The 12,650-nt window shown below is 48.2% G+C and overlaps 1 protein-coding gene across 2 annotated transcripts in view; it reads left to right on the forward strand.

The window, feature by feature from the left end:
* The first annotated feature begins 3,743 nt into the window (after positions 1-3,743).
* RND3 (Rho family GTPase 3) overlaps positions 3,744-12,650 on the forward strand; it is a 30,293-nt gene continuing 21,386 nt past the window's right edge. The window contains exons 1-3 of one of the 2 annotated variants that reach the window (XM_054168903.1): positions 3,744-3,769; positions 3,920-4,088; positions 4,204-4,291. In XM_054168903.1, coding sequence (XP_054024878.1) covers positions 3,939-4,088; positions 4,204-4,291 — 238 coding nt within the window. In that variant the 5' untranslated portion in view covers positions 3,744-3,769; positions 3,920-3,938. Of the gene's footprint in view, positions 3,770-3,895; positions 4,089-4,203; positions 4,292-12,650 lie in introns of those variants that run through there. The other variant, XM_009909434.2, reaches the window with a different exon arrangement.

The raw sequence follows: 12,650 nt of genomic DNA on the forward strand, positions 1-12,650 counted from the left end.
CAGATCTGGAAACAGCTTCCCCAAGGAATGAGAACAAGCAGGAGGGTGTTGGAAGCGAGGCAGGGGTGTCTTGTAGCTTAGCGATTGTCACGGGAGCCCAAAGCACTGCAGGGCACCCCGAAAGCCCCGAGGTTTATCTGGGTGATGCTGGCTGCAAGAGCCAACAAGAGGAGGTAAACGTGGTGTGACTGGGAAATGTGGTGGTGGAAGCTCTGTGGTCATGATGAGCAAGTGTTCTCTGTGTGTGTGTGTGTGTGTGTGTGTGTGTGTGTGTTCAAGTTTCCACATTCCTGACATAACTGGATGGAAGCTTATTTCCCATGTGAGCTCTGCTAGGGAGTCATCTCCCCCAGCCCCAGCTGCCCTGGAGGACCAATTCCCAGCCCCACTTACACCCAGGAGGGCCAATTCCCAGCCTCAGTTACACCCAGGAGGACCAATTCCCATCCCCACTTGCCCAGGAGGATCAATTCCTCCTCAGAGCACCCTCACTCCTGCCCAAGCCAAGCAACCACCAAGGATGCACTTTGGTGCATCTTGCCTCCATCTGTATGGAGGTGAAGGATGAGCTGATAGGGAGCAGATGTTCATAGCCAGCTCCCATTCAGGGTTAACAAAGAGCTCTTTCAGCCCCATCTTCTCCTCCTCTTCTATTAGACAGCTATGTCTCAGGTGGCACATTGGACTCACAAAGCTGAATCTCCAGAGCTTGATCCCATCTGCACCCACCCATGAGGCTGCCACATGGTTCAGTGTGGAGTGGGGATGAAGGAACAGGATTTCTGCACTCTGGAGAAGACACAAAGAGCATTTACACCACTGTTGGATTGGGTTGGGTTGGTTTTCCCCAGACTTATCTCCTCTTCAAATAGATATAAAACGAAAGAGAGAAACCAAATTTGTTGTGAGGTCTCCTAGCTGCTTCCTCTTCTGCCATGTCCAATGTGTTGAAGCCATTTTGGTGAAGAGCAGGGAGGGAGGGATGGGTGGATGGATGGATGGATGGATGGATGGATGGATGGGTGGATAGATGGATGGATGGGTGGGTGGATGGATGAGTGGATGAATGGATGGATGGATGGATGGATGGATGGATGGATGGATGGATGGATGGATGGGTGGATGGATGGATGGATGGATGGGTGGGTGGGTGGATGGATGGATGGATGGATGGGTGGGTGGGTGGATGGATGGATGGATGGATGGGTGGGTGGATGGATGGATGGATGGATGGGTGGGTGGATGGATGGATGGATGGATGGATGGGTGGATGGGTGGGTGGGTGGATGGATAGATGGGTGGGTGGGTGGATGGATGGATGGATGGATGGATAGATGAGTGGATGGATGGGTGGATATGTGGATGGATGGATGGATGGATGGATGGGTAGATGAGTGGATGGATGGGTGGATATGTGGATGGATAGATGGATGGGTGGATGGATAGATGGATGTATGGATGGATGGATATATGTGTGTATGTCTGTATGGATGGATACATAAAGATGGCAAGACACTGGAACAGGTTGCCCAGAGAGACTGGGGATGCTCTCTCTGGAGGTGTTCAAAGCCAGGTTGGATGAGGCCTTGAGCAACCTGGGCTAGTAGAAGGGGGATTGGAACTGGATGATCTTGAAAGTCCCTTCCAATGCAAATTACTCTGTGCATCTGTGAGAAGGAAATCACCTGAGATCAGCTTTTAGGTCACCAAAAAGAGAGATGGAAAGCTGGCTGCTCCAAGTGTTCCACAAAAGCTTACAAACAATGCACATGTGGGCTGCAGATTTGAGTGCTGTGCTCATGATTTCCCAGCAGAAATCAAGGTTTCAAACCCTTTGGAAAATTCATTAGAGCTGAGTAATCTGACCCACTAAAAAATGTTGACACTTCATGACAAAAGGAAGGCTTTTGCAATGTCATGTTTGGGATTCTCTTCTCTGTGTCACTGGAGTATCTCCCTGTGGCCAAACATGCTCAAGATAGAAGGGGTTTGTTGTTGCAGGATGTTTATCAATTGCTCACATTTCAGCCCAGAGCTGACACGGAGCTAGTTCATGACCTGCATGACTCACTTGAAGGGAGCCCAAGACCCCACCTGCACGAAGGCAGCCTCGTCTTTGGCTGCCCAAGGTGAAACTGGCAGTGAGGTCTGAGCAAGGCAGAGAGGGAATGGCTCAGCTCCAGCCCTCCTGCCTGCTGGCAGCCCCTTTTCTGAGGGTGTCTGTCTGCCTGCCATGCCAAGCCATCCGGGAGAGGAGAGGAGCACTTGAGGGAGCAAAGTGTTCACAAACCATCCCTTGTTCTGTCGCTGCAGGGCCGGTGCACCCTGCGCTTGCTGCAGAGTCCCTGTTTCCCTCAGGGCGGCGTTCAGCCCTCCGGTGATCATTTCCCACCTCTGCTTGGTGTGGTGTCCAGGAAGCTAAAAGAAACCAAAGGATCATGCTAGTGGTGGGGATGCTTTTCTGAGCTCCCAACATGCTGCTTGTGACGATGTTGTGAGGGGGAAAACCCCTCTGCACACCATTGTTACCACCGCCCAGCTGAGCCAGGCCTGCAGGACGCTCAAGGCTGAAGCTGAGCTGCCTGTCCCCAGCCTTGTTGGTGGCCCTGGAGGGGGACATCTCCTTGAGGGACATCCAACCGGTGTCCCTGGAGGGGGGGCACCTCCCTGAGGTATCTTCCTTGAGGGATGCCCAGCAGGTGGCCCTGGAGGGGGGCATCTGTCTGAGGGGATATTCCTTGAGGGATGTCCAACTGGTGGCCCTGGAAGGGGGCACCTCTCTGAGGGGATATTCCTTGAGGGATGTCCAACTGGTGGCCCTGGAAGGGGGCACCTCTCTGAGGTATCTTCCTTGAGGGGGCTGCCCTGGAGGGGGGCATCTCTCTGAGGGACACTCTCTGAGGGGTCTTTGTTGAGGAATCTTTGTTGAGGGATGCCCAGCTGGTGGCCCTGGAAGGGGGCACCTCCCTGAGGGGGTATTCCTTGAGGGATGCTCAACTGGTGGCCCTGGAGGGGGGCACCTCCCTGAGGGGGGATTCCTTGAGGGATGCTCAACTGGTGGCCCTGGAGGGGGGCACCTCCCTGAGGGGGGATTCCTTGAGGGATGCTCAACTGGTGGCCCTGGAGGGGGGCACCTCTCTGAGGTACCTTCCTTGGGGGATGCTCAATGGGTGACCCTGGAGGGGGGGCACCTCTCTGAAGTATCCTTGAGGGATGCTCAATGGGTGTCCCTGGCAGGAGAGCATCTCCCTGAAGGATCCTGCCTGAGGAATCCTGGCTGCCATCAGCCACATCCTTGCCCCTCTGGAGGTCACCAAGCCCCACAGGTTCCCTTTTGTAGCACTGAGATTTACAGAACAGGTACAAAAGTCCCCCAGACACGTTGATCCTGTGGGCGCTGGCCCCACACCGGGCCTCTCTCCCTCCCTGACAGGATGGCACCACTCCGTCACCGACCCCCGGAGCCATCACCGAGCGCCCCCCCCCCCCCCAAACCTCCCTTCCCCAAATCCCCGCCGCAGCCGCCTCAGCGCAGCGCTGCCGCGCGGCTCCCATAGGGGGCGCTCTGCTCCGGCGGGCGGGCGGGCGGGCGCAGCCAGCGCGAGGGAAAGGGGGCCGGGCCCCCGCAGCGGCGGCGGGCGGTGATTGGCGGATGCGAGGCTATAAAGGAAGGAGGGCGGCGGGGGGACAAAGCAGTCTGCGCGGGACGGGCGGAGCGGAGCGGAGCGGGGCCGGCGGCGAGTCGCGGGGCTCGGCCGCTTCCACCTTTGTGTGTTTTTGATTTTTTTTTTTTTTTAAATGCTTTTGGCCTTCTAATTTTCGTGGAAGAGAAATTTCTTTTTTTTTGGGGTGGTGTGTTTTTTTTTTCCTCCCCCCCCCCCCCTCCCCTCCCCTCTCCTTTCGTCGTGGCCGCCCGAAGGAACTAAAGCCGAGATCAAATGAAGGAAAGAAGAGCCAGCCAGAAGTTATCGAGCAAGGCGGTGATGGATCCCAACCAGAACGTCAAGTGCAAGATCGTGGTGGTGGGGGACAGCCAGTGCGGGAAAACCGCGCTGCTCCACGTTTTCGCCAAGGACTGCTTCCCCGAGGTGGGCTGCGATGGGGCTGGGAGAGGGCACCGGGGAAGGCTGGGAGCGGGGACCGGGGCTTGGGACACCGGGGCTGTAGACGCGGTGGCTGACCCCCTGCGCTGTCTCCCGGCAGAGCTACGTCCCCACCGTCTTCGAGAACTACACGGCCAGCTTCGAGATCGACACGCAGCGCATCGAGCTCAGCCTCTGGGACACCTCGGGTGAGCGATCCCCCCCCGGGCTGAGGAGCTCAGGGGGCGCGGGGGGTCGTGGGGGGGAGGAGGTTGGGGTGTAAATCGGTGAGGAGGTCTGGGGTAGGGGGAGGTTGCGGTGTAAATCGGTGAGAAGCAGCAGCCCACATCGGTTTGACGGAGCCGAGGGGAGCTGGGGACCCCCTCGCATACCCCGCTGCCCTCCGCAGCCCTTCGCCGTCGCGTCGCGGCGGCGGCGGCGGCAGGGAGGGGGATGCCGGTTTCGGGAGCCGAGCGGTTGCTTCTGGAGTGTTTTGTGGATTTTTGCTTTAATTAGAGGTATTTGGTAGATGTTCTTGATTTTTTTTGGGGGGGGAGGAGGAAGAAGGGTGTGGACAAGCCTCCGTAAAGCGATTTGTCAGCATTGCAGGGGAAGGCAAGCAGGGCATGGGGGGATGTGTTCTCACCTGCCTGGTTGCGAAGAGCTTATCTGGGAAGCTTCAGGGGGTACCTTTGCTCCTCTGCTGCTGGGAAACCTGGCTTTACCTAGCAGGAGATCTGGAGAGGTGTTTATATATGCTAATGGTGAATTACATCAGCTCGGCTTTGAGTTCCATGAAGCCTCTTCAATGCCTGTTTGGTGTTTTTCTACAAAATCCAGTACTTTTTTTCCCTTCCCCTATTAAAATCCAGGGACGATTGGAGAGGTAGATATGGGATGCAGGGGGAACCGTCTTTCCTTACCTACTAAGATCAGTGCTTAAGGTCCTCCTTGTTCTTCTAGTTGTCCCTTCAGTGGCCATGTCAGAAACGCGGGTTCCCATGCCTCAAAGGTTGAGCTTCTTGGTGTCTCAGATCTCCCGTATTAAGCTTAGGAACTCCTTCAGATCCTGCTGTCATTAATAATTAGGCTGAGCTTAACAGCCAGGGTGGTGAGGCTGCACCTCTGAACTTGCCACCTGGGTGCTGGAGAGGAATGTGGACGTCCAGTGAGCTTCTGCTGCTCGGGAGGGGGTGGTGGTCAGGGGTGAATGACACCATGAACCATTGACACTGATGTGGAGCAACATCATTCTGCGGAACTGATTGGAGAAACAAACAAAAAAAGCGCTGAGTGGGGGCTGGGGGGAGAAGCTTGACAGAATATTCCATCCCTTTCTTCTCCAGGCTATCTTAGATAGCTTGTTCCGTGTTGAATTTGGAGCCGGCAGTTCCTTCTAAATATGACAGCGGCCCTGCTTTTACCAGGAGCGAAAATGTTAATCCCTCGTTTAAAAAAAGGAGTTTAGGAGGCGACTTGGCTTTCCTCTTGCTGTTGAGGAAGTCATTCCAAATTCTTGCAACACGATTACTGGGAAAAGGCAGTGTCTGTGCCCACAACCGGTATCAGCCTAGCTCTGAACTGATTTTCTTGCTGTTGGGTTTTCCCCCCCCCCCCCTTTCTTCATCTCATGCCAAGTGAGACTCGCAGACTTCCAGAGTGTGTCTGGTTTGAGCTTTCATCCTGATTACTAAGCTGGCTGGAATAGACTGTGTGGAGCAAGGGTTTATTAAAAATTAATAGTTCTTTTTGGAGGAAAAAAAAAACCACCCAACATGTTTATCTTTGAGCCGAGGTTTGGGGAAGGTTTGGAATCTGCACGTCAAAAGACTGCAGGCACCCCGCGTTAATGAAGTTACTCTGCAGCACTTCAAAAGGCAATCAGAAACAAGCAGTGGAAGAAACAACCTGCCAGCCTTCACCGGGGTCAAGCTTCTCAGACCCGGCCTGGAACTAATAGAAGCTTTGACTTGAGTCGGAAGCTTAAGATCAAGTAGGTTACTTTGTCTGCAATCTGAAACCGAAGAGGAAGCGTTTGGGTGATTCAGGCTTAAAAGTGTTCCTGAGCAGCGCTTGTGTGGGACGCTGGAGGAAGAGCTGGCCCTCCCTGCGCAGCCCTTCTCACCGACGGCAGGGGAAAACGCAACCCAAAGGCGTTCACCCGATGCGAAATCGCCAGATAAGAGACAGCAGAAGATAAGATAAGGTTTTAGCATTATCTTAAATTCCTGGTAATTTATTTTTCACAAGGCTTTGTCCCTTGGGCCTCTGTGGACTTAGAGCAAATGTCTTAATGGCATCTTTGAAGCAGGAGGGGATGGAGTTAACTTCCTCCCGAGGAAGATAATGTCCATTGCAACGGGGCGGAGGTAATGAGTCCTTTGAGGTACCTCATTGTCTCTTGGAGGAGAGGAGAAGGACATTGTTCAGCTGAGTTTGATACTTTCAAGACGACTTTCATCAGTGTTTAGTATCCATCTTTAACCTTCTTTTAACTCCTTTTCTAACTGGGAGCATGCGGCAGGGCTGCCCTGGAAACCAATCCCTAGCTGGAGTTCAAAGCGTTTGGGTTTCACATGGAATTCTTTGGGAGGTGCTGCTGAGGGGAGGAGGAGGAGGAAAGCTGGAGGGCATGGGGCTCTAAAACAATCTTGTGTTAGGGTGAAAACGGGCCCTGCTGTCACGGTTCTGAGTTTCCAACCCTTTGTGTGACAACAATAACAACAACAATGTGCTTTTTACCCCAGGACAGAGGCACACAAGACAGAACATTTGCAAGCTAGCTGGGCACTTACTGAGGAGCTTTCTGTTGTATCTGCTCATAGAAAGATGGGGCAAAAACCCACCCTTGGCCTGGAAGAGTGGAAGGAGCAGATTCATTATTCAGCTATTTGCTGGTGCAGTCTAGTTCTGCAAGTCATTAGAAAAGATTTAAATGAGCCACAGCATTAAGGGAAAGCACTTGCCAGCTTGAATTTCAATGGGGTGTTTTTTTTTTTCCCTCTTTGGACTACCAACCCTTCTTTCCAAGCAGGAATGTCTGGTTGCAATCTAGCTACACCATAAATTATTCCACTCTGTGGTAACCTAGTAGTAACAGGGCAGCCTGGAGCAGTTGGGGAGCTGCTTGCTTGTTTTGCTGGGCTTCTGTAGTAGAAGCTGTTTGTTTCAGTTCTTTTTTTGTTCTTGTTCAGGTGAAAGCTTCAGGTTGCAGTTTCATGGAGACTGTGAAAGAGTAATTGGATGCTAGGGGCCTTTGTCTACCAAGGTTTTGGCTTCTTCCATGAAAAGTGGTTTGGATTTCTGTTTCATGTTAGGACAGGAGCAGCTGTGGCACAGAAATGCCATGCTGTTAGTTAGGGATGCATACCTGTGCCTCACTAAAACATCTTTTAGGGGCCTTTTGTTGGTTGGACTGTGAAAACTACACTGGGTACCCCAGGAAAATAATTCTCAAGAGGGCCAGAAATGCTTGCAGGCTGCTGGGGCTTAGCATGGAATGGAATGGAATCCAGAAGGGTCTTAGGGCTTTAAATCAAGGGAGCTTGATTGTGATTTGAATGTGTGCAGTGCCTGTAATAACGATATTAATTATGATATTAATTATGATGTCTTGTGCTGAAAGCACAGAATCACAGAGTGGCTTGGGTTGGAAGGGACCTGTCAAGGTCAGCCAGTCCAACCCCTGTGCACTCAGCAGGGACATCTGCAACTGGAGCAGGTTGCTCAGAGCCCAAACAACCTGACCTGCAATGCTTCCAGGGATGGGGACATCTCCCACCTCTTTGGGCAGCCTGGGACAGGTTCTCACCACCCTGTGTTAAACATTTCTTCCTTCTCTCCAGCCTGAATCTTCTTTCAGTTCAAACCATCAACCCTTGTCCTGTCACATTAGGGCCTGCTCAGAAGTCTGTCCCCAGCTTTCTGATCAGCCCTTGAAGCACTGCAAGGCCACCGGGAGGTCTCCCTGCAGCCTTCTCTTCTCCAGGCTGAACAAGCCCAACTCTCCCAGCCTGGCCTCACAGCAGAGGGCTTCCAGCCCTGCCAGCATTGCTGTGGCCTCCTCTGGCCTTGCTCCTTGTCCCTGTCTGTGCAGAGGACTCCAGAGCTGGCCCCAGCCCTGCAGGTGGGGTTTCAGCAGAGGGACAGAATCCCCTCCTTGCCCCTGCTGCCCACATTGCTGGGGATCAGCCCAGGCCACAGCTGGGGCTGTGCTGGCAGCACTGGGTGCCAGCTTCTGTCCAGCTTTGCACCCAGCAGCACCCCCCAGTCCTTTTCCACAGGGATTCCTACCAAAGGCAGATGAAATACACAGGAATTAAAGTTACTTTTTGCCCAAGTTCTCTGGCAGGAAGCATTGTGAAGGAAATGTCAAATTTTCCTCTTTGCCTTCAAATTCACTTCGAAGTTGGCTCCATTGAGCTATGTGATGTTTTTTAAGGCAGGCTAACAATGACCAGTCTTTATCATGGGGTTTTTCCTCCTCATTTAGAGGGGAAATAATAACAATTGATAACTGGGAAAGCCTGGTGACCTACCAAAGTCCTGCTTGAGCTGCAGAAAGGTAACCTCAATGCTCTGGCTCTCAGGATGTTTGTGTGCTTGGAGAGGATATTTCAATGGTAGTGTACAAAATCCCCTCCATTTGCACCAAAAAGTGGATTTGGAAGGAGGGGAGGAAGAAAGAAACCATCAAGGACTTGGAGCATGCCCTGCAGCATTTGATGTGATTGGTTTTTTTTTGGTGCAGCTGATAGTTAGTGAGCCCAAGGGTTTGAGGAGTGAGAATGCTGCTGTTCATCTGTTGTTGCTTTCAGTTGACTGGAGTCCAAAAGGCTGCAAAGACTTAATGCCTGATGGCTGCTTGCTGGTGTGTGAATAGTCAAGTCTTGCCTCTGTTACTGAGCACCACTTCCCTTAAGGCCAGAGGGCAAGCAGGGGCTGAGCAATGTGGTGAGCAGGAGCTCTGCTCAGGCTCAGTTCTGGAGGTGTGGGATGGAGAGCTGAACCTACAGGTTGGAGGTGGTGCGGTGGCTTTGGGTCTTGAAAGGCAAACAGAGCTTCAGCTGTCTGTGACCTAGCCATGGAGTAAATAAAGGCTGTGAGACTGCTCATGGGATGGAATCAGAACGTTGGGTTTGGTTGGAAAAGACCTTTAGGATCATGGAGTCCAAACATCAACCCAGCACCACCATGGCCACTGAACCATGTCCCAGAGTGCCATGGCCATGGTTCCTTGAACACCTCCAGGGATGGCGACTCCACCACCTCCCTGGGCAGCCTGTTCCAGTGCCTGACCACTCTTGCAGCAAAGGAATTGTTCCTCATCTCCAACCTAAACCTCCCCTGGCACGATTTGAGGCCATTTCCTCTCATCCTATCGCTTGTTACTGGAGTGAAGAGGCCAACCCCCTCCTCACTCCAACCTCCTTTCAGGGAACTGCAGAGAGCAATGAGGTCTCTTCTCAGCCTCCTTTTCCCCAGACTAAACAACTGCTCCCTCATCTGCTCCTCACCAGTCCTGCTCTCCAGACCCTTCCCCAGCTTGGATGTCCTTCTCTGGGCCTGCTCCAGCCCCTCAGTGTTGTTCTTGGAGTGAGAAGCCCCAAACTGAACCCAGGATCAGACATGTGACCTCACCAGTGCTGAGTGCAGGGGTGCCATCACTTCCCTATACCTGCTAGCCACACTAAATAGTCAGACTTAGTGCTAAAGAATAGAATGAACCAGGTTGGAAAAGACCTCAGAGATCATCAAGTCCAATCCAGCACCCAGCACCATCTAATCATCTAAACCGTGGCACCAAGTACCTCATCCAGGCTCTTCCTAAAGACCTCCAGGGATGGTGACTCCACCACCTCCCTGGGCAGCACATCCCAATGGCCAATCTCTCTGGGAAGAATTTCTTCCTAACATCCAGCCTAAACCTCCCCTGGCACAGCTTGAGACCGTGTCCTCTTGTTCAAGAAGGCTCCTGGATGGCTGCAGGCAAGGACTCTTCTCCCCACTGGTGGATGATGCCACCCATTTTTCCAGCACCCCCCAAAATCACCCCATCTAGCTCTTCCTTGGGGAAGCTGCTGAAGGAAGAGCATGTTGGAAACCAGCAGGGGTCAACTCTGCTTCATGTGGGCCCAAGGCTCCTCTTGGAAGCCTCCCCAGCACCTGCACTTCTGAGTATCTTGGGTCCAGTGGAAAACTTGGGGAGTTTTGATTTTTAGAAGCTGGCTTTTTAGAAGCTCCCTCTTGAAAGGGTTTGAAGTCTTCAAAGCCAGGTTGGATGGGGCTTGGAGCAACCTGGACTAGCTGAAATGTCCCTGCTTGCTGTAAGGGGGTTGGAACTAGCTGATCTTTCAGGGTTCTTCCACCCCAAATCAGTCTGTGATCAAAAAGAAGTATGCTTTGAGCTTTTCATGATGGTATTTATTAAGCTTAGCAGCATTTCAGTCTAAGGCCTCCTCCCTGGAGTTGGTCAAGGGTAGGTTGGATGAGGGTTTGAGCAAAGCCTGGTCTAGTGGGGGGCTGTCCCTGCCCATTGGCATGGGGAAGCTGGGGTTTGGTCATCTTCAAGGTTCCTTGAAGGCCACTCTGTGACTCTATGAACCTCCTGGAGCCCAAAGCCAAGCCTATTGCTGAGGAGGGGATTTTTATTGCAGCTTGAAACCTAAGGATTGGAAAGGAAAAGCATTCTTAGCATTCAAATAGCTGTGGGTTGAAGTTATTGAAGATGTCAAAGTGATTAAACCCCCCTCCCCCCCCAAAAAAAAGGAGGGTTTTGCAGCTGGAACATAGCCAAAGTTCAGCTGAGCTAGAGTGTTATCAGCAGTTCCTTGATAAACCAGCCAAACCAGCCTTGTTGTCCTTCAGAGCAACCATTTGAGTTTGAAGGAGCAGAGTCACAAACAGGCTGATTTTTAATACAGTTTTATTTCTGTTTTAGTTTTACTTGATTTTATTCTTTTATATTTTCTTTTTTTCTCTATTTTCTTTTTTTCTCTATTTTCTTTTTTTCTCTATTTTCTTTTTTTCTCTATTTTCTTTTTTTCTCTATTTTCTTTTTTTCTCTATTTTCTTTTTTTCTCTATTTTCTTTTTTATTTTCTTTTTTCTCTATTTTCTTTTTTCTCTATTTTCTTTTTTTCTCTATTTTCTTTTTTTCTCTATTTTCTTTTTTTTCTCTATTTTCTTTTTTTCTCTATTTTCTTTTTTCTCTATTTTCTTTTTTTCTCTATTTTCTTTTTTCTCTATTTTCTTTTTTTCTCTATTTTCTTTTTTTCTCTATTTTCTTTTTTTCTCTATTTTCTTTTTTTCTCTATTTTCTTTTTTTCTCTATTTTCTTTTTTTCTCTATTTTCTTTTTTTCTCTATTTTCTTTTTTTCTCTATTTTCTTTTTTTCTCTATTTTCTTTTTTTCTCTATTTTCTTTTTTCTCTATTTTCTTTTTTCTCTATTTTCTTTTTTCTCTATTTTCTTTTTTCTCTATTTTCTTTTTTCTCTATTTTCTTTTTTTCTCTATTTTCTTTTTTCTCTATTTTCTTTTTTTCTCTATTTTCTTTTTTTCTCTATTTTCTTTTTTCTCTATTTTCTTTTTTCTCTATTTTCTTTTTTCTCTATTTTCTTTTTTCTCTATTTTCTTTTTTCTCTATTCTTTTTTTCTCTATTTTCTTTTTTCTCTATTTTCTTTTTTCTCTATTTTCTTTTTTCTCTATTTTCTTTTTTCTCTATTTTCTTTTTTCTCTATTTTCTTTTTTTCTCTATTTTCTTTTTTTCTCTATTTTCTTTTTTTCTCTATTTTCTTTTTTTCTCTATTTTCTTTTTTTCTCTATTTTCTTTTTTTCTCTATTTTCTTTTTTTCTCTATTTTCTTTTTTCTCTATTTTCTTTTTTTCTCTATTTTCTTTTTTTCTCTATTTTCTTTTTTTCTCTATTTTCTTTTTTCTCTATTTTCTTTTTTCTCTATTTTCTTTTTTTCTCTATTTTCTTTTTTTCTCTATTTTCTTTTTTTCTCTATTTTCTTTTTTTCTCTATTTTCTTTTTTTCTCTATTTTCTTTTTTCTCTATTTTCTTTTTTCTCTATTTTCTTTTTTCTCTATTTTCTTTTTTTCTCTATTTTCTTTTTTTCTCTATTTTCTTTTTTTCTCTATTTTCTTTTTTCTCTATTTTCTTTTTTCTCTATTTTCTTTTTTCTCTATTTTCTTTTTTCTCTATTTTCTTTTTTCTCTATTCTTTTTTTCTCTATTTTCTTTTTTTCTCTATTTTCTTTTTTTCTCTATTTTCTCTTTTTCTCTATTTTCTCTTTTTCTCTATTTTCTCTTTTTCTCTATTTTCTCTTTTTCTCTATTTTCTCTCTTTCTCTATTTTCTCTTTTTCTCTATTTTCTCTCTTTCTCTATTTTCTCTCTTTCTCTATTTTCTCTCTTTCTCTATTTTCTCTCTTTCTCTATTTTCTCTCTTTCTCTATTTTCTCTCTTTCTCTATTTTCTCTCTTTCTCTATTTTCTCTCTTTCTCTATTTTCTCTCTTTCTCTATTTTCTCTCTTTCTCTATTTTCTCTCTTTCTCTATTTTCTCTTT

This window comes from Dryobates pubescens, chromosome 2 (genome assembly GCF_014839835.1).
Source record: "Dryobates pubescens isolate bDryPub1 chromosome 2, bDryPub1.pri, whole genome shotgun sequence".
Classification (NCBI taxonomy): Eukaryota; Metazoa; Chordata; class Aves; order Piciformes; family Picidae; genus Dryobates; species Dryobates pubescens.